Source organism: Crocodylus siamensis, chromosome 6, assembly GCF_052110815.1.
Source record: "Crocodylus siamensis isolate JL-2025a chromosome 6, ASM5211081v1, whole genome shotgun sequence".
Taxonomy (NCBI): domain Eukaryota; kingdom Metazoa; phylum Chordata; order Crocodylia; family Crocodylidae; genus Crocodylus; species Crocodylus siamensis.
The window spans coordinates 29,279,679-29,300,669 of NC_143400.1; the positions used below are offsets into that span (position 1 = coordinate 29,279,679).

At 51.0% G+C, this 20,991-nt stretch overlaps 1 protein-coding gene across 3 annotated transcripts; it reads left to right on the forward strand.

Moving 5' to 3' along the window:
- The first annotated feature begins 1,347 nt into the window (after positions 1 to 1,347).
- CKAP2L (cytoskeleton associated protein 2L) lies at positions 1,348 to 20,933 on the forward strand. Of its 3 annotated transcripts, XM_090052081.1 has the most exons (9): positions 1,398 to 1,467; positions 7,131 to 7,197; positions 7,991 to 8,057; positions 11,599 to 12,644; positions 17,029 to 17,236; positions 17,495 to 17,650; positions 17,994 to 18,057; positions 19,308 to 19,452; positions 20,089 to 20,933. In XM_090052081.1, the coding sequence occupies exons 1-9, from the start codon at positions 1,455 to 1,457 to the stop codon at positions 20,294 to 20,296; spliced, it is 1,974 nt and encodes a 657-aa protein (XP_089908207.1). In that variant the 5' UTR covers positions 1,398 to 1,454; the 3' UTR covers positions 20,297 to 20,933. The 3 variants fall into 3 exon arrangements, with proteins under 3 accessions (XP_089908208.1, XP_089908207.1, XP_089908209.1); XM_090052082.1 differs by lacking the exons at positions 7,131 to 7,197; positions 7,991 to 8,057 and having other exon boundaries at positions 1,348 to 1,467; XM_090052083.1 differs by lacking the exons at positions 1,398 to 1,467; positions 7,131 to 7,197; positions 7,991 to 8,057 and adding an exon at positions 10,130 to 10,572.
- Positions 20,934 to 20,991: the final 58 nt, after the last annotated feature.

Consider the following 20,991-nt stretch of genomic DNA (forward strand, 5'->3'; position numbering starts at 1 on the left):
AGGGGAAAATATTTATGAAAAATACTTGCAAAAGCATTTCTTTCTCTTCTCCCAGAGCCCACGTTTCATTTGAAAACCACACCCCAGAGTTTAAGCAGCAGGGTTGAATATTTTGGGGGTGATTGGCATGGGCTGATCTAGGATCTAGGGTATAGATGACGCAGGGCATCAGCACTCATAACATGAAACCTATTTTTTTCCAGGCAAAAAAGAAACCAGAAGCTCCCCTGCTATGCTAGAGGGCCTGGTGCTATGTTACTCCATTTAAGAGCAAAGCGGGCACTGATATAACTGTTGGCCAGCATGCTAATTTGCTAGGTCATCTCTTAAGTTTAAAAGAAGCAAACAAACTGGGCACAAAACCCCCAAAACCAGGCTGAATAGTCCTATATCATGTCATGAGTCCTGGAGTTAAATGTCTCTCTTCCTTTGGATTTGTAAAAACAAATGCAGTCTTCTTGATCATCTAGACCATGCCTCCAATTCTTCACCGCCGGGGTATAGAGGCTTTTACCGTGAAGTGTATAAAAACCCAGCTTGATTTGGGGCTGGACGCCTCTGTGCTCCTTGCTCCACCTATTTCACAGATATGGCAAACTGAGGTCCAGGGGGAGGGCTTGCCTCTGTGTCTACGTCACATGCAAGGTGGGTCCAGTGTGCTGGCCTGCAAGACTGCATGTGGGGGGAGGTGCCCATGTGCATGAACAGGGGCTTGGGCATATAAACAGGAGAGCACATACAAGTGGGGGTGAACATGGGCACACGGACACGTGCGGACCTGCATCTAAGTGTAAACACAGGTGTCACACCTGTCCATACAAGTGGGTGCACCCATGGGCATGTACGTGCACGTGAGTGTAACCACAGGGGTGCACACGTATGTGCAGAAATGCAGGTGTGAAAATGGATGCATGCACACAAATATGCATGCATGTGGGTGTAACCATAGGGATGACACATGCTCAGGGTGTGAATTGGGAGGTGTCCACATACATGTGCGTGCATATGAGTGTGACCAGAGGGGCGCACACGTATGCGGGTGTGACAAGGGATGTGCGTGCATGTGAGTGTGAACACGGGCGCACACGTATGTACAGGCATGCGGGTGTGACTGGGGACGTGCGCACCGAGCGGCCACGGGCACACGCGGCGACAGGCCAGTGCAGCAGCATTAACTACCCGCTAATTACCCCAAGAACCCCGCTAATTGCACCTCCCAGCCCTTCCGGGACCAGAGCGTTGCCAGTACGACCCCCGCATCTGGCCCCGCCCACAACCCACCCTAGCCAATCACCGCGCGCGCTGCGTGGGAGGGGTGGGTCCAACACGGGGCGCCCCGCCCCGCGTGCCGGGTCGCCCTCGCTCATTGGCCGGTTTGAAGGGGGCGGCGGCCAATAGGCGCGCGGGGCGGTTGGCGCAGCAGCTCGAAGGCTCCAGCCGGCGAGAGGCGCGGGATGGAGGCGCAGGGTGAGCGCGAGCGGGGAGCGCCGCAGCGGGAGCGGCCGAGGGCCTGGCGGTGAAGTGTTGGGGTCTGGGAGCGGGGCCTACGATGGGGGCGGAGCCTGGGTGGAATATTGCGATCTGGGGGCGGGGCCCGAGCGTTGGAATGCCGGGGTCCGGGCCGGTGTTGAGGGGCGGGGCCTCAGTGGAATGTTGGGGGCGGGGCCTGAGCGGTGGAATGTCGGGGGGCTGGGGGCGCACATGTGTGTACAGTCAGTGGGTGTGAGCGGGGTTGTGCGCTTGCGCGCGGGTGTGCACAGGGAGCCGGCTCAGCTCCAGCTCGCAGGCCCACAGCCCACCTGCTTCCCATGCCCCTGGGAGACCAGCCGTGGCCGCAGAGCTGTGCGGCCACGCGCCCTCTGCTCGGCGCAGCCCTGAGGTGCGAGGCCTTCAGGGTCCAACCAAGCAGCCTTGGCGCAGTGGATCTCAGCCCCTGCCTGGGGGCGGGCCGCAGGGGCCCTGGGAGGGTTTTGGAGCGGGTGCATCCCAGGGCTGGAAACGCACCAAGATCTCCTTGATGGAGGGAAAGATCGTTTCCACCCTAGGCTGGATTGCTTGTCCCTGGCTTCTAGCTGTCTGAAGGACTGGAGGCTGTTTTTAGGGGACTTCTAGGTCTCAGACTCTTCTTGATGAGCAGATGCCACCCTAGAGGGCATGTGAATAGGGATGGCCAAGTAGAAGAAGCCTTCCAGATAGTCCCACTGGCCCTAAGGCTAGGGTCTCCATAGGTTGGTAACCTCTGTAGTCACGTGGCTAGAGAATCTCTTCCAATCCTTTCCAAGGTCTTGGGAGCCAGATTTGGCAGCAGCTCACCAAAAGGTGTCTCAGCCTGAAACACTACCTCTGTTCCTGCCTGAATTCCTTTTTCATTCACAGGTGGGACATAGGAACTGCTTCTTTCATGCCACTTATGTAAGGCGCTATGCCAATTTAGACATATCCACTGAGCTTCTATGCAACTCTCCAGCAACTCTCCCCTAGGACCAAAGCATGCTGACAACTCAATTGATCAAATCCCTTTTCTCAGCTGAGAGGGTCCACAGCCAGTGGATAGAGCCCTGGCATGGACACCCAGGGAAAGAGTCTTTTCAAACATGTCTTGTTCACCTGCTCCCACTTGTCAGCCATCCTCATTTCTGGGTTTGGCATACACAACAGAACTTGAAAGCAGCAACAGGGGATTCCTGCAGAGTGACTCATTTCCAGTTTGGTCTACACAAGGTGGAGTGTCCTCCACCTATCTAGGAGCACCAGGGCCACTATACAGTAAAATCTCTGTTATCCAGCATGAGTGGGGAGTGGGGGGTGCCAGTTATCTAAAAATTCCAGTTATCTGAGAGTTATACTCAAGGAAGACAATGCCATACTTGTAGTGCAGAGTTTCAAAGAATCAGTGTACAATGCATTACAGTATAACATACTGTATAAAGAATAAAATAGTATACAGATAAAAATGCCTTAATTGTCAGCCACCCAAATGCCAGGACAGGCCGGCTGCAGGCTGCTGCAGCAGGGAGGAGAGGCAGGCACACTCAGAAACCCTGCACAAGTACACTCAGAGCAGCGCAGCAGGCAGTAAAGCAGCGCAGCACAATGTGTGTACTCAGATACCCTCAGAGTAGCACAACTGGCAGCAAAACGGTGCACGCAGCACGGTACAGTGCCATGTGCATCCCACCACTCTGGTTAGTTGAATGCCAGATAAGGGGGGGGGTGTACCCATATACCCTGCCCCTCCCATATCTATATCTTTATCCCAAGAGTCTCGAGTTCCAGTCCCAGCTATGCAGCTCTATGACCTTGATCATGTTGCTTCTTCTCTCTTTTCCCCCCCTCCCTTCCTTTGCCCAATAAAGGCAGGCAGAGACTGTACCGTCTGAAGCACCCAGTGACACTAGAGCCATTAAGCGCTCCTGTGACACAAATGAGCATCTCATCCCAGTCTGGGTAGCTGCATCTGCCCCTTTCACAGAGCTCACCAAGTCCTGCAAGCATCTTAGCTCTTTCCCACAGCTGCACATTGCTGCTCAGTCTATAACTGCTCTCTGTATCTGTGTCCTCCTGTCTTTGACTAATCAAATGATACAAGAGGGTGGCTGAGGCCTCCTAGCTCCAATCCAGGCTGCTTTATATTCAAATCCTCTCTTCACATGCTTCAAATTTGGCCTGCCACACTGAGCAGTGCTGTGCTGTCAATGATAATGGTGTTATATTTGCCACTTTCCAGCCCTCTGGTCTCAGACTTGTCAGCACATCAGAGAACTTCTAAAAATACCACTGAGACTTCACTGGTCTCTGAGTGTGGCACAGGTTCCTGCCTCTGAACAGCTGCTGTTAGCATTGCTCTAGCTGCAGCTTTACCAAGCAGTACTCAGAAGACTTAAAGGACAGAGCCGAACACAAGTCCCACATACATATTTGTACCATATCGACTGACGTGTACTGCTACGTGTATAGTGTCCATACTTTCAGGATGATGCAGCTCCCTATTAATGACTTCTACCTGGGCCTCCAAATAGATACTAATCTTACTTTATTGCTCCATACAATAGAGGAGCCTCTATCCCAGGGATCCCGTTGTATAGACAGTTGTATGAGCCACATTCTTCACTACTCCCTTCTTCACTTGAACAAAATGATCTTTAACCTCAGTCATCACACATCTGGTTCCTGCTCACCGTCTGAAGCTTACTTGATAAAGCAAGCCAAGGGGAAGAATGGTATAGTGGTTAGGGACCCAGGAGACTGAAGTACAATTGTTTGTTCTGTCTGTCACTTCAAAATAAGCACAGGCAAGTCACTTACTGGGTACTTAAATATCTTTGTGGAGCCAGCTCTAACTCCCCTTGTCATCAGTGGGTATTAGGTACCTAAATACCTTGATGGCTCTCACTGAAATCAGTGATTCTGGCACCTAAGTATCTTTGTGTATTTGAGCCTCATCTGTAAAACAAGAACAACAATCACTCTGTACCTCCTTGGGGACAGCTGTGAAGATAATACAGCAAAGTATCTAAGATGTCCAGACAGTACTGTAATAGAAAGTTAGCTAAGTAGCCTGTCAGAACCACCCCCACGTTCAGGGGAAAATAATCACTTTAATCAAGATGTACAGTTCAGGGCCTGGCATGAGGTTACATTTTCTATAATTATCAGGAATAGGCAAAAGGGATGGAAAGAAGTTCTTCAGTAAAACAAAGACATTTCTGGAGCATGCACAGGTAGACTGTCAAAACAGCCCTAATGGAGGACATGAATTCAATTTCTGACAAAGGTAATTTATCTTTTGCTGCTGTATTTAAAGCCAGTGTCAGAGGTCTCAGGAATGTCCCATTCCATTTGTCAGTTGAGAGTTTTAGGAGCTACATAACCATGTTTTTGGACACTATATCATCTCTCCTATAAGCCTTCCTTCTCTGACAGAAATCAAGCCATCTTAGGAGGGCTTAGGTCATGAGAACATGGTACTTTTTTTCAAAAAGGTGTTCAGCTCAGTTGACCCTGCTTACACAAAAGACAATCCATTCTGTTTTGTGTGGAAGGTGAGTGGCTTTCACACCCATACACATACACGTCCAGGAAGCACACAGCCAAAGAACCCAGTTAGGTTGCCAGACCCATGGGTTTGATGGAGCTAACTGCCCAAAAGGAGAATTTTGAACTGGGGGAGACGCAGGAGATGGAGGTAAGAATAGAAAAGAAAAGAGATCAGTAAATGAGAACAAGGATGAAAAAAGGAAGGAAGATTGCAGATAATCAGCCTAAAAAAAACAAATATGAAAATGTCAGAGTAGAGGATGGGAGGCAGGGTTAAACATCAGGTAAATGGGTCAGAGACCTGGGAACTGGCCTTGTAGCTTAAGCTGTTTACATCAGGGGAAATTGGGATGGAGGAGGGTGTCGGGAGGGTTGAAGTTTCTGTGTCACTGTTGCCTCCCCGCGTAGGGACTGTTTCCCGTTTGTCAAGGGTCGCTCACCCGTAGTTCGCACGCATCCGACTCGCCTGCCATGACTTCGATGGTAATCCGGTTCAATTTTAGATTGTCTGGCGCGTGTCAGTCTAAAAGTGAGATTCCTTGAATGCTCGGGGGTCCCGCGTCGATGAGGGCTCCTCCACCCCTACACCCTCGCCCGTTCCGCCGGGAAGTGGCTGCCTATCTGGGCAGGCCACTTGTCAGGACATCAGTCCAAACGTTCGTAAAGAAATACAAAGTTCAACACAAAAGGTTCCAGCCAGGGATTCACTAGAGCTGGCGGGGGGCGCTGCTTTGACCCTCTGCTGCCCTCCCCGATATTTCCTGTATGCTGTGGGGTTAACACCTCTTCTTTAGCTCTGGCTGAGCTCTTCAGCCCTCTCCAGGGCTTCCTTATGCCACTCAGTCCTCCCAATTATAGGCGCGGCGGTTTCCCCGCCTGTGATTGCCCCTGTATTACAGTTCATACTGTACCCGGCTCCTGCCGGGTCCCGTCGCTCCCGGCGGCGTTAGACCGTCTGTGGCCTCGCTGCCAGTTGACCGGGCTTCCTTGCCCCGTTGGGGCTTACCCTTACCCCAGAAGGTACTGCCGCGTCTCCAAGCGGCTCGCATCCGCTCGAGGGTGTTCCCTCCGGCACCGGCTCCTCCACAGCCTTCTTCCGGTCCCGCCTCCTTGTGGGTCGGTGGTGTTTCTTTTATGCTGGACCGGGTCAGCTCTGCTCCTCCTTCCTTCGTGCACCTGGAAGAGGTGAGTTCCCGCCCGTCGTTGCGGGCCGGTGTGGGGGTGATTAGCATGGTTGCATTGGGGCGGGAGCCTCCGGCCCCGTCGGCTCCTTCTCTCCCTCACAGAGGGGAAGAGGGAGTGCAAGGTGTTCAGGACAGTAGTGTCTCCTACCCACTTTGTTGTACATAAATGTATAACATGCAGGGCAATGAAGTCTTTAAGATTTTTCATTCACATCTATTCAATCTCTGAAAAGGTTTCTCAGGACAGAACTGGTCCTCCTGTCCACCTTACCTGTAGCTCTCTGAGGGAGGTGTTTGAAGGGCTGGGCACTGGGAAAGGAGCGGTTGCTTATTGACCAGGGTATCAGCAGCCAGGGATAGAAAAAAAAAAATATATATATATATGTATACACCCTGTAGCAGCCAGCCCATTCCTTGTTTCACCCTAAGCAGGACTGATCCTCTGAGACTCCAGTTGCCTTTTCATTTTTGTTGGCTCCTCTGCTTTATACCTTAGAAATCACCTTGTATCCTGTTGTCTTGAGTGATGTTATAGCCATAATGGTCCAGACCTTATGGGAGAGGCAAGGATTTTGTAGAGCGATCTCTTATGCAGTTGGGATAAAGTCAGACACAGCTTCTGAAGAATATCTTGCATTCAAGAGCTTGTGTAACTTTATCCCAATGACTTTGTCTAATAAAAGACATCACCCTAAGATAGTCTCACCTCTTGTAGTCTTACTGTCCAAGGTAAATGTGAAAGCATAAATTAATTTGTGGGAGGCAGCATCGTTTTACCAGCAGCGTCTTTGGTGGAGATGGGAGACCTCTGTGTCCCCAAATCAGCCACTCTCATTTGTACACGAGTATTGCCAAGGGCTGTGGGTCTTCAGGCTGCATGTGCTTTATTTCACTGTGATCTCTTTGCAGAAGAGCGGCAGAGAAAGCTCCGGGAATACTTAGCTGCCAAAGGAAAGCTGAAATGTCCCTGTGCCAAGTGAGTCTGAATCTTGCGTCAGCTTCCGAATTCTCAGCATTGCTGCTTTCTCTGTGCTGGATTCAAGTGAGGCATGCTGATGTGAAGGCCAGCCAAAGGCAGGAGAGACATAATCCACTCTCTTCTCAGGGCACAATGTAGGCTGGAGTTTGGCGGGTTGCGCATAATATCATGGAGACAGGCAGATTTATGGAGCTACTGTATCTGGAGAGACTCTGGTCCCCTGATCCCCGCCAGCTGGACTCCACGGGACTATAAGCAGCTGAGCAGGAACAGACCCCTCGGGGGTCCCAGTGAATCCAGCCCTCTTCTCTGGGCAGGATCAGCTCTGTCTGAAGCCACCCAGAGAAGGGTCTGTCTCAGCTTCTCTTAAAACAACATGAATAAGGCGACCTACATGGTCAGGGTTATGGTGCCATTGCCAAGCCAGGAGAGACTAAATAAGGCCAAGGGGGTGGATAGAGCAAATAGGATAATTTTATTCACCAGGTCCCAGGAGTTAACAACCAACTGCATAAAAAACCCCCCAAACCCTTCCTCTCCTTGCTTTTGAACCCAATAATGCAGTATTTCCTGTTGAGATCCTTTAGGGGGGAGGGAGGGGTGTTACTGCCAGAGGGAGGTTATAGTCAGGATGGCCCAGAAATGAGGCAAGGCTTCCTTAGGGCGACTTCTTTTATTGGCCTGACTATGTAGCTGGGTACAGGTATGGGGAGGCCTGAGAGAGGAGCTTTCCAAAGCAAAACATCCTCTGACTTTCTCAACACCATACATTTCCATTTGTCTTCCACAGGCCCTATTTAAAAGATTCAACCAGCCAGCGGATTCTCCAGGAACCCCCACTCAGGAAACCGGGGGCAGTAAGTGAGAGAAAGCTCTTTCCCCTATTCTGCTAGAAACTCCCAGGAAAATGAACTCTTGCCCCATGGGTTTACACCAGCCCTTTGCTGCATTTGGCTGTGATCAGCTAGGAAGGCCCAGCTCTGTGGCTTTTGGGGCTGAGAGGGTGGAGCAGGTATGAAAACTGCTGACTCAGCCTGACAGGCACTGCTGAGTCAGCAAAGGGTCCAAAAAGTTTACAACTCATCCCAGTGCCTTGGCCAACCACCCTCAGGCACAAACACTGGAGAACACTAGCTATGGGAAAATATAGCATCCCCATAACAAGTCCCCATACAGCATCCCCAATATCTAACTCTCCTGGAGGGGTTGGATCATGCCTTTAGCCAAGGGACAGCACTAAGTCATCACCAGACTCTAAGTCAACACTGCCTATTCAAGGCAAAGCGCATGGGGCAGATTGATTTGCTGCAGCTGGGAGCAAACTCCTGCTGGCTGAAGGGGCAGGGGGAAGTGGGAGGGGGAAATGGTAGTGAAAGGTCTGAACCAGCACTTGCAAAGGAAGAGAAACATGGGCAGCACTGAGTGGGAGAGGAGAGGGCCAACCTTATGAGGGGTGTGGTGTTGTGGGGCCCATTACAACAGCCAGCCTGTTACTCCAAAATCCTGGATCAGCTGGGAGATAGAATGCTGGAGAGACTGGGTTTTCCACTTCACTCACGTTTGATCAGCAGACACAGGGTAGATTGAATTTAAATCGCTGGTCAGGAAGCCTTGCTTTAATAATTGTTTCCTACAAAAATGTATTCTTGTTGTTTTGATATCCTTTATTCATTTAACTTCTTGAAACCTTGCACTTTTAAAGAGGGGTAAGGGCTCAACTTGGTGTATACAAACTTGCAGGAAGACAGTAGGGCTGATGGGTGGGTAATCAGGTCTGTTCTCTCTCATCTCCATATACTGCTGTTAACAAAGGTGTTATCTCTGGAGACAAATCCACAGTTTGAGAATGGAAACTAAGCATCACAGAGATGCTTAATAGGAGTCCCACTGGGTTGAGTGGTTTTCTTTAATCTTTACTAATCCCTAGAGAAGCCTCTGGGAACCCCATAAGATTGGGTTCCTAGTGTAGTCCATGGCCTGTTGTGACTTATTTATAAAACTTTTCTAAAAAGGTTACATGAATATGTTGTCTCATATAGGGATTATAACTTCTAATTTATATACTATTCCATGATGATATATTTGAGCTTTAACATACCTTAAATTAACACTATCTTTATATAGGTTACTTTTGTTGTTAAGATGCTTTTTAAAAAAATATTTTTTAAATTAAAAAATCCATTTTTTTTTAAATAATTGATTTTTATCCATCCTGAGCAGACAGCATACGCTCTTAGACTGAGAAATGCCCGCATTACCTTGCAAGGCAATCTTGTTCCCTTCTGTTGATCAGACACACAACTGGGACTTTGTGTCCAGTACTCCAATGACCCTTTGTTTCCAAACTTTATGCCTTTTGTGACTTGCACATTTGTTATTTAGGACATAGTCCAGTGGCTTGAAGATGCAGCAAAGGAACTTGAAGTTGCATCTCAGGAAAAACTCCTTCCCTGATAAAGCTTGGAGGCAGTGGAATAGATGCCCAGGGGAGTTGTGGACTCTCCATCACTGGAGGAGTTCAAGGAGAGGTTGGATAGGCACTGGGCAGGCATGCTGTAGGCATAACGATACCTGTGCTCTGCTACGGGGATTTCCCAGGCTTCTGAGCTGTGCTGGTTGCCCCCCTCCCCTGCTTTCTGCTACACATGCCAGGGGGGTTTTAACCCTCCCTCGAAGGCACTGGGTGTTGGCTACAGCGCAGGCTAGGAATGGTGACTGGGCTGTACCAATGTTTCTCCTGGGACCAAAGCCAGTCTTGGCTAGAAGGTCTTACCCCTCTGCTCAGGCTCAGAGCAATGCTGCATTTGGGGTCAGAAAGAAACCCCCCCCCCCCCCCCAAAAAAAAAAAAATTAAAAAAATAAAAATAAAAGATGGGTAGGGTAGAGGGGATTGCCTTCCTCTGTAGTGGGGGCACAGCCTCTGCTTGGGATGTCTTGATTGTATATTAATAATCCTTTACAGCAGCAAGACATTAGCTGCTGTGGTCTCCTTGCTTTCCCTGTGGCAGGGTTGGGATGAGGTCTGGTGTTGTGTCAGGGTTGATAGTAGTTTTACGAAGAGTTGAGATGATGGATTTGTATGGGATGGTTTGGACAGGGCTGATCACAGGCAGGGGGTTAGACTAAACGTGACCTCTGGACGTCCCTGCCAGCCCCCTTTTTCTATGATTCTGTCTCTCGCAATACAAGAACGAGGGGTCATGAACCTGATGGCCTGCTCGCTTCATGTCAAGTGAACACAAGACAGTTCTTTTTCATGTGGCAGGTCAATAAAGTGTGGAGCTCATTGCCACCAGATGTGGTAGAAGCTGAAAGTTCAGCCAGGTTCACCAAGGGATTGGACATGTTCTCAGAGGAAAGGGGCATTAACAGGTATTGGAGTGAGGGGCATGGCTTCTGAATCAGAATGTCCTAGACCTTAAATGCTGGAGGCTGCAAGTAAAAGAGGAGCAATGGAAAAACCCAGCTCAGACCCAGCTCACTCTCTCTTCCAGCATCCACTCCCTGCCATTGTGAGGCAGGAGGCTGTGCAAGATGGACCTCTGGTGGCAGCTCTTATGTTCTTGTGCTCTCTTATTTAATTCTTCTCTAAGAGGCACAGATACCTTACCCTGCTTTCTCTACATAGCAGCCAAAATGCAAGGGAGATGCAGCTGGAATCTCATGATTGCTAGCGAAATCCAAATTCACCTGTCTATTCCAAGAGCCTTGTGGTCTCTGGTAGGAGCCCTGTGTTTCCCTAGGTTCCCCGTGCTTTATGCAGGTTCTGTAGTGCAAATTTGCTCTTATGCAATGATGAATTTTTGGTATAAAAAGGGTCATATGCAAAGTAAATTCACTCTTATGCGATTGGTGTGGTGGAAGCCCACAGTCATCTGCTTTGTGAGGTGCACTGTGGGAGTGACATGCACCAAAATATAGTCTCCTGCGTGGATCTGTGCTCCTTGCTCGTTGTCTGCGACGCATGTTTCTGTAGTTGCCATCCTCATGACAGTAACATTCACCACCACCCTGTGCTCATGTGTACTGTCTGTTGTGGGTGAGTACCAACATTGTCATGTAAAAGTGGTAGAAATAGGTCTGGGGGTCAGTACAATTGAGGTCTTGGAACGTATCCCTATTTGTTACATTGTAAAGTGGGTTCCCTTTATGTGAATTTGAGTTACGTGCCGTTTTCCAGGAATGTATGTGCAGCATAAAGTGAGGGAAACCTGTATATCCTACAGACCTCTCCCCGTGGCAGAAAAGGCAATAGGAGGGGCAGATGAACCTGTGAATGGCTCTTTTGTTCTTCAGAAGTGATGTCTGCCTGGTTGAAGCCCTTTTTCATGTATATAAAGAGTAGACCAGAAATGCACTTGGGTGGTTTGTTCATTCATGAGTCTGTTCTCTCACCAGGTCACTGGATCCCAGGTTGTCCTCCCGAAACGGCCCATCTGGGTCCAGAGAGATACTGGGCCCCCTTCCAGAGCTGCAAAGCCAGCAGGTTGTGCTCTTCAACACGGTTCTATGGGCATCCCCATCTCCCAGGGCCCGAAATCCAGGCTCATGAAATGCCTGGGAAAGGATCAGGACCCCTTCGCAAAGCCACCCAACCCAGACCACTGCAATCGGCCCATCAGGACAATGGCATTTTCTACCCATCGCCCCTTGCATCCAACACAGGAGACTGCCAAAGCTGTGAAGCTACATCAGAGGGCTGGAGAGTCAGATGGAGGCAGGAGCCATCCTTCCACCCAGATGGGTAAAGAAAACCTCAACCTCCCTGCTTCAGAGTTTGGCAACAGGGGGGCATCTGGGCTGGAGAGCAGAGCTCAGGCAAGGACCGGATGTAAAGACATGGCTCCCACCATCACAAGGGGTCGTGGGAGGCTGAAAGCCAGTGGGAACAGCCGGCCCACTGGACAGGCATGTGATGAAGCTGGGAAACCCTGTCCTGGCTTGACTGTGGTGCAGCTTCAGATCTCAGCTGTTCCTAGGACTCAGCTGTCCAAGGGACCAGAGGTATTAAAAGGGAGGCATGATCCTAGCCTCTCAAAGCCCCAGCCAATGGCAGGGAGACCACTGGAGAGGCAACATGCAGAGCCCTTGAGAGCCTTGGGGAAACGCAGGCCTCTGGCTACAGCTGGGAAGGATCTGAAGCTGATGAGGTCTCCCAGAAAGCCCCAAGCCTTGGAGAAGCTCCCCTTGATGCAACCCAAAGCAGCTTCTCAACTGGGGAGGCCTCATGGCCCCATCACATGCCCCACAGTAATGCGGAGAGGGAAGCAGATTGGTTTGGATGCCAAGCGAGTTCCTCAGCCCAGACCTGGTGCCCCAAGGAACTGTACCACACCACACACCTCCGGGGCTCAAATCGGGGCCAGCCTGTCTAGGAGGAGGAGCAGCACTAGTAGGAGTCAAGCCCGTCGGGTTCCCAAGACCCCCACCCCAGCCAATCGCAAGTAAGTACCATACTTCCCCCATGTCCAATACACCCTTCCCCCAGAGATCTTTCCTGATTGTAACTAAGCAGCTGCATCCTCCTTGTTGCTTGGCTCCCTGTGCACAGAGAGCTGCTTTTGCCCAACAGAAGCATCAGCAGTGGGAACTGCCATTACCATATTTTCTCATTTATAATGCACCCCACCCCCCCAATTTCCAACATCTGTGTTTTGTTTTTTCGGCGGGGGGGCATTGTACACTAGAAAAATACAGCTATTGGCTATGATCTTCTCCAAGCAGCTCACACAGCCACTAGCAGGGACAGCCACTCCTTCCCTGACCTCAGTAGCTCATGGAGATGCCCCTGGGGCTGCTCCTCTGGGGCTGCATTTCACCTGCCACCACCTTCCCACAAGGGAATTTTGCCTCCAGGAACCAAAGGGATTAATAGGTCCCATATCACTGGGGCAGAAAGAGGGTCTAGTCCAGTGTCTAAAGCCAGTTAGTCTTTGCTAAGCCAGCTATACCTCCTTGGGCAAGTCTGGTGTATATGCCTCCTCCACCACCACTCCCTTCCAGCTCAGAGAAAAGGTATTTTGCACTGGATTTGGTGCCAAACCCCCTCAGGTCCAGCTAGCCAGGGCCATCAGATTTTCTTTGAGACAAGCAGGCAATGGTGGCAGTTACCATATTTCCACATGTACCACGTAGCCAATGTTGTGGGTAAGAGTGAAAGGTGGAGATCTCCACAAGCTAGCTTAAGGCGCTGGGATGCCATTATGGAAGGGAGGCAGACAGGGGAGCTATTGGTTGTCCTGTTAGGGGGGATCTGAGGGGCACAGGGTCCTGGCTAGAGGGTCTTGCCCCTCCACTCAGGGTCAGCCTGATGCTGCATTGAGGATTGGGAAAGGAGTTTTTCCCCTGCTCAGATGGGCATGGACTGTGCAAGGGGTGATTCACACCCCTCTGCAGCAGGGGCATGGCCTTGCCTGGCATATCCCGGGGCATTTAAGCTCCCTGGCAGCAGCAGGGCATAGCCAGCCAGCATTCCCAAGGGCAGGGGTTCTGGGGGCATCTGGGCCTTGTGAGGCTGCCATGCGGTTTTAGGAACAGCTCAGATATAACTTGGTGGGGGGGTGTGTTGGACAGAGGTTGGACTGGATATGACCAGCCTGGATTTTCTGAGTCTCCTTTGTAACAAGGAGTCACTAGATAGGCACATCCGGCCACCTGTGGCTTGGTGCCTTTCTGCAACCCCCTCTGGGTCAAACTACCAAGGGATATGATATTTTAAACAAAGCATCTGTGGCTAGCGGTGTGTCCTCCATGGATCAGAGCCATTGGGGTGTCCTGGCTGGAATTAATGAGACAATACATGGGAGAGAAAGTGACATGATGGCTGAGTTTCTCCCTAATCACAGAAGACCAAGCTCTGATCTCTTCCTTGACTTGCTTCGATCTGCCTACTGCAGTGATCTAATGCCAGAACAACCCTATCCTCTGATCTGAGCCACATCTAATGTAACTGAGAACAATTGATGAAGCAGTTGGGTGGAGCAGGCACTCCAGAGGGCAGGGCTGGGATCCACAAAGACCTGGATCCACTGGAAAAAAATAACCCATGAACTGAAATTCAGCAAGGACAAATGCAAAGCCCTGCCCTTGGGATGGAATCATTGCATGCACCAATTCAGACTGGGGAGTGGTGGCTGGGCTGCAGAGAGAGATGAGGTTACATGGACCATAAGCAGAATATGAGGCAGTCATGTTGCATCGTGAGCTGTATTGGCAGCACTCACTTGCAAATCCAGGGCAGTGATTCTCCACCTCTATTCAGCCCTGGTGATTTGTATTCAATTCTGGGCCCTGTGCTTCAAGAAGGACATAGGCAGATTGGAAAGAATCCAGCACAGGGCAGCACAAATGATCAAGATCCTGGGAGAAAAGACTGATGAGAACAGGCTGGAAGGATGGGGTGATTGAGTCTGGAGAAGGGAAGACAGGTGGGATTTGATCCCAGCCTTCAAATACCCAGAGACTGATAACAGAGAGGATGGAGGCAGGATTTTCTCTATGCCTGTCAGGAACAAGACCTACTGCAGTCTCTGAGGTCTAAGCAACAGCCTCAAGCTGCAGCAGGGGAAACTGAGGCTGGAGATGTGGTAGAACTTCCTACGAGGGGAGTCGAGCACTGGAACAGGCACCCAGAGCAGTTACGGACTCTCTGTTCTTGGGAATGTTTGAGAGCAGGTTGGATCAACACAGTGGGGCTAGTTTTGTCAGAGCTGAGCTTGCCTTGGGAGCTGGATTAGATGTGATCTCCTGAGGTCCCTTCTGGTCCAACTCTGATGAACCATAGATCCAAGGATCTCTTTGGTCTGTATCCCACAGGCAGGCTCTGAGTGTGAGGAACAGGCTCAGAGGCACAGCTGTACGAGCACTCATGGTGCTCGGGCAAGATGCCAGAGGACTGGAAAAGGGCCAGTGTAGTCCACATTTTCAAAAAAAGGAGGAGGGAGTACCCAGGAAACTACAGGCCTGTTAATCTTACCTTGGTCCTGGGGAAGCTCTTTGAGAATTATCCAGGAGCACATCTGCAAGGGACCAGCAGGGGAGACTGTGCTTAGGGGCAACCAACATGGGTTTATTCGAGGCAGGTCCTGTCAGACCAACCTGGTGGCCTTTTAGGACCAGGTCACAAAATCCTTGAATGCAGGTGTTGCAGTGGATGAAGTCTTTCTGGACTTTAGGAAGGCCTTTGATACGATCTCTCACCCCAGTCTCATTACAAACTTAGGCGACTGTGGCATCGGTGCCTACAGTCAGATGGGTTGCAAATTGACTGGAGGGTGGTGGTGGATGGGTCATTTTCAACCTGGAGGGATGTGGGCAGTGGGGTCCCCCGGGGCTCAGTCCTTGAGCCCACACTGTTCAACATCTTTATCAGTGACTTGGATGAGGGGGTGAAAAGCACCTTGTTCAAATTAACAGATGACACTAAGATGTGGGGAGAAGTGGGAGTGCTAGAGGAGAGGAACAGGCTGCAACTAGATCTAGACTGGTTACAGGGGTGGGTGGATGGGTTTCAACACTGACAAGTGCAGGGTGCTGTACCTGGGGAGGAAGAACCAGCACCATATCTACAGGCTGGGGAACTCCCTTCTCGTCAGTACAGAAGCAGAAAAGGATCTTGGAGTTGTCATTGATTCCAAAATGAACATGGTCTGGCAGTGTGGGGACGCGGTCAGGAAGGCCGACCGCACCTTGTCGTGCATCCACAGATGTATCTCGAGCAGGTCCAAGGAGGTGATTTCCACCCCCCCATGCAATGTTGGTCAGGCCGCAGTTGCAGTACTGCATCCAGTTCTGAGTACTGCACTTCAGAAGGGATCTGGACAACATGGAGAGGGTCCAGAGGAGGCCACTTGCATGATCAGGGGGCAGCAGGGCAGGCCCTATGAGGAGAGGCTAAGAGACCTGAACCTGTTCAGCCTCCACAAGAGAAGGCGTAGCGGGGATCTGGTGGCCATCGACAAACTGACCAGGGGGGACCAGCAGGCAGTGGGAGACTCCCTGCTCCCCCAAGCACTGCCGGGAGTAATGAGGAATAACGGCCATAAGTTGACGGAGAGTAGATTCAGTTGACGGAGGCTAGATATCAGGAGGCGCTACTTCACAGTCAGGACGGCTAGGATCTGGAACCAACTTCCAAGAGAAGTAGTGCTTGCTCCTACCCTGGGGGTCTTCAAAAGGAGGCTAGATAAGCATCTAGCTGGGGTAATTTGATCCCAGGATTCATTCCTGCCCATGGCAGCAGGTCAGACTTGATGATCTGCTTAGGTCCCTTCCAACCCTACCAACTATGAAACTATGGATTTGGATTCCTGGAAATTGCCCTCATTAGCACAGCTGCTCAAGCTCCCTTTGATGTTGGGCCTAGTCATACACAGTTGTACTCGGCAGGTTACAGACAGATTGAGCTTCACAGCTGGGACCAGACTGGAAAAACCCAGAGCTGCTCCCATCACAGAGATGTCTCTGGATCAGGATTTTTTTCCCCCAGCTTCTCTGGGGGCTGGAGACAGGCTCTGAAGATGCAAGTGACGGGACTAGGGGCATCAGCCACAGAGTTTGGCGAATCATAGAGCAGCTGACCTGGAAGGGGCCTCCAGAGGTCATTGAGTCCAGCACCTAGGCAGAACTTTCTACCTCTGATGTCAGGCTGGGTTGGGGGAATGAGTTGATCTCCATCCTTGGAAGCTTTTACAGGCAGGGGGGTTGGACACAATGATGGAATGGTTTAGACAAGGTTGGCCACATCGCACCAGCTTCAGGGCCCCAATCCCGACAGCTCTTGGAGCTGTGGCAATAGGGTCTAATGTCCTGTCGTTGTTCCCCCCCCAGGAAACAGCTGGAGGAGTGGCTGGCATCCAAAGGCCGGGCATATAAGCGTCCACCCATGACATTGTCTACAAAGAAGCTGACTAAGAAGCTCCACCAGTCCTTCTGGGATGGCATCAAGGAGGAGGAGGAAGAGGAGACCCAGGAGCAGATGGACTTTGCGGGCAAGATCCACAGCGCCGTTAGCCAGTGCCTGAGACACATTGAGGAGGTAGGTGGAGGCTGCAGAGATCCAGCTGGCCAGTGCCACAGGAGTCTGAGGCAGGCAGGCAGCGGTAGTAGTTATTGTATTTCCACATGTTCCAAGCATGCCCTGAACAGGCCACTCGCCTCGTGTTGGGGGAAGGTGGGGCAAAGAAGACAAGATTTATCCAGCCACCTCCTGCCCCGATCCCAGCATAGGAATTGGTTGGAGCCAGGTACCTCTCCCTCCAGTCCTCCATCTCACCTCCACCTCTCTGCCTCCCAGGGTCTCCCAGCCAGCAAATTCTTCACCCAGCTAGCCCAGGTTCCAGAAGCAGAGAGATCAGCCCAGTTCTGGATCTGTAAAGCCAAGATGCTGGCCCGGGAAGGCAGCTTCGATGTGATGGGGTTGTACGAGGCGGCTGTGCGGGCCGGGGCTGAGGTGAGTCTTGGTGGAGCTCCTTGTGTATGCTGGGAAGGCCAAGTACCTCCTGGCTTTGGGACTGGGCGAACTTAGAGCCCCAGCTTGCCCGGGGCTGTGCAGCTAGCTGTGACTTCAGGACCCATGCTTTCCTATAGATCCAAGGGCTGCATTATAGCTCAGAAAAGACTGGAAAAGCTAGAGCTACACTCCATCAGGGAGGCCCCCCAGGCCTTGTCACTAGGACGCCCCAGGCTCTCTTGTCTTTCCCCCACTGGCGACTCAGCATTTGGGGTTCAGCCCCCTGCATTTCCTTCCATCGAGCCTGCTCTGATCATCCATTTCTCAACTCCTTCCCTCACAGCCCATCCAGGAGCTGCGGGAGGTGGTCGTCAATCTCCTGAAGCAGAGGGACAAGACATCTCAAGGTGAGGCTGGTGGGAGTGCTGTAGCACACTGGCTGAAATGGGATGAAAATACCCCAGTGAGAGCGGGTACCATATTTTCCCCACATGCCAGCCCCCTCCAGATTAGATATGCTTTGTTTTACTGAAAGGCAGGAAGGGATTTTTTTTTTTTCAGGCTCCTGCTGAATCCTGGCATAGAGTAAGTACTGCTGGAAAGGTAGACTGTCTAGAAAGTGTGGCATCCGATGTTGCTATTCCACAAGCTTTAACAAGGTATTACGGACTTCTAGCGGCAGCTTGCTTACCCTCAGTCCTGTCGACCAACAGCTGTGAAAGGACTAAACAAGGGTAAAGCAGCAGCCATGAGAACATAGCGTCTCCCTGCTTCTATTCCAGTGACAAAAAATCAGCTTCCTGGCTTAAGGTGCAGCCCAATTTTGGAGGGCTGCTTTTTTTGGTGGGAGGAAGGGGGACAGTGTGGGTAGGTACAGTATTTCCCAAGGCCTAGGCAGGGGCAAGGAGCCCCAGGGACCCAAGGTGACTGCCTCAACCTATCCATCCATGTGGGTTTTAAAATGCATTGGTTTGGTGCCACCTTGTGGCCACAGCATGGAAGGCACGGGGAGCCAGAAGGCAGTGGCCACAGCCACAGAGATCCTGGCTTCCTCTTATCTCCAGGCCCAGTGGGGCCTGTGGCTACTCCTCTCTTGCCAGTTACCTCTGATGTAACCAGGGATCCTGGTTTTCTCTCACTTAAAATCCCCAATTTTCAGATCAAGTAACCCAAAATCCACGCTTTTCCATGAGTTCAAATGAAACGCCACTAAAATATATATAACTTTTAGTGGCGTTTCATTTTACTCATGGAAAAATGTTGACTTCAGGTTCCTTTTTTAAATTAAAAAGTTGGGGATTTTTTTTTATTTATCTTATTTTTTTTTTTTTTTTTAATCAGAGAAAACCAGGATCCTTGCTTATAACATGCTCCTAGGGAGTCCTTTAGGGTCACCTCAGCTGGGCCAGGCTGGCAGGGTCTTCTCAGGAGAGCACAGGGAATCCAGCCCCCTATTCAAGGCAGAATCAAGCCTCTGAAGCATCCCCAGATCTGTCTCAGCCACCCTTAAAACCACACAGATGGATATCACAAGCCCTCTTGGCTGGTCAGACCAAGCTGGGAACATTTCCAGTGTCCCATCTCCCAAGAGGGATCCAATTCCTCCCTGATTCCCCAGCAATTGGGGACCGCTGATGTTCTCTTTTCCTCCTTCCAGGCATCCCTGGAACCCCTGGCCCTGAGGTTCAGGTGCCCACAACCCCTTGCCCTGGTCAGAGCCAACCAGCAGTGACTACCCTCTGTGTCACTTCAAGACACTTGCCGGTCTCTACCATCAAGCTGAAGGTCATGCCAACACCCAAGTAAGGCCCTGTCTTATCCCCTACTCACCATGATCAGATCCCACCCATTACCACTGGTTACACAGGACACTAGCCAGGAGCACCTACCATAATCTCTCACCTACGACCACCCCTGAATATAAAACACTTCATTTTTGAAAGGCAGAAGGAAGGAAAACAGATCGTTTGTAGTAAGTAGCTCCTTGCCTCTGCAGATTTTGGCCCATAATGGGATGGAGGCTGCTCTTACCATACTTAAGATGTACAATACGCACTGTAGATTACAACAGCTGGATTTGGTACCCTTTTTTTTTTTTTTTTTTAAGGGGAAGTGTGTATGGTATGTGAGAAGATATGGTATCTGCTGCCCTGTCTTTACCATCAAGGGGCATACACATTCCAGGGGGGAGATAGGCAAACTGGGGCCCCATCTAAATCAGTAAAGCTGGTGGGGTGGGGTGACAGCACCAAAGCAATGAGCCAATCAGAGATTGGGAGACCCTTATGGATCTGGAGGGATCATTGCCATCAGGGATCTGTGGTTGGGGGAATATCAAAGGTCCATGGACAAGGAAATATCAGAGATCTGTGGGTCAGAGAACCTTAGAGATCCATAGCTGGGGAAGTCTCAGAGATCCATGGTCTCTCCCCTCACAGAGCCTCAGCACCCAATGTGCAGCTCCTGACACCAGTACGGCGGTCCCTACGCATCGAGCACACCGTGGCCCGCTACCCCAACATGCTCCGGGACCATGACCCCCTGGTCTCCTCCCTGGCTGAGATTGCAGGGGGCCATATTGTCATCTGCAAGAACCGGGCCCTGCCCGAGGATGTTGAACTGGAGATCCTGGGCCTGGGACAATGAAGGCTTCCTCCGCCTGAGCCCATGGCCACTGCTTGCCTCACAGCCCCTGATAGGGGTAGATGACAATCGACATGCAATTAACCTATGAGAACTTGGCACACAGGGAGCAGTTTTGCCTGGCAGGCAGAACTTGGGACCCTTAAGTCCTGTCTTTGGTCCTGCATACAAAGCCCCTGGTCTGGGCCTCAGTATTCCCATCTGTGAAATGGGTGCAAAGAGGCCTGCTTTGCACTGCGTAGACAGGAAAAGCACTTTGTTTCCTTTGAAAGGCAGCCACATCTTTCACTGGATGCTTTCCCCACCCCAGTGCTTCTTGAAAAGGGGCTTTGGGGGCTGGAGGGGGGAGATGCCTACCATTATCCTGTGCTGTGTTGGGGGTTTCTGTAGCTGGGACCACTGGCCATGGTATCTCCCCTCCCCAGTGACGGCACTGACCAGGTATAACCCAAAGGATTGCAAAGTGCCAATCCTGCACCCTCATAGGAAGGTCACCCCCCTCACGAAGGTGCATATGCGCACACGCACTCCAAGGGCAGATCCAGCTTAGGGAGGTGGAGGAGATCCTGCATTAAACTCCTTCACTGCCAGCAGCTCTAGCTCAGGCCTGTGCAAAGCTTCTTCTCTTATTAAACCAACCTGATCCACAGCTGGCAGCTTCTGGAATTTACAATGAGCTGAAAAGCCCCAGGGTGGGA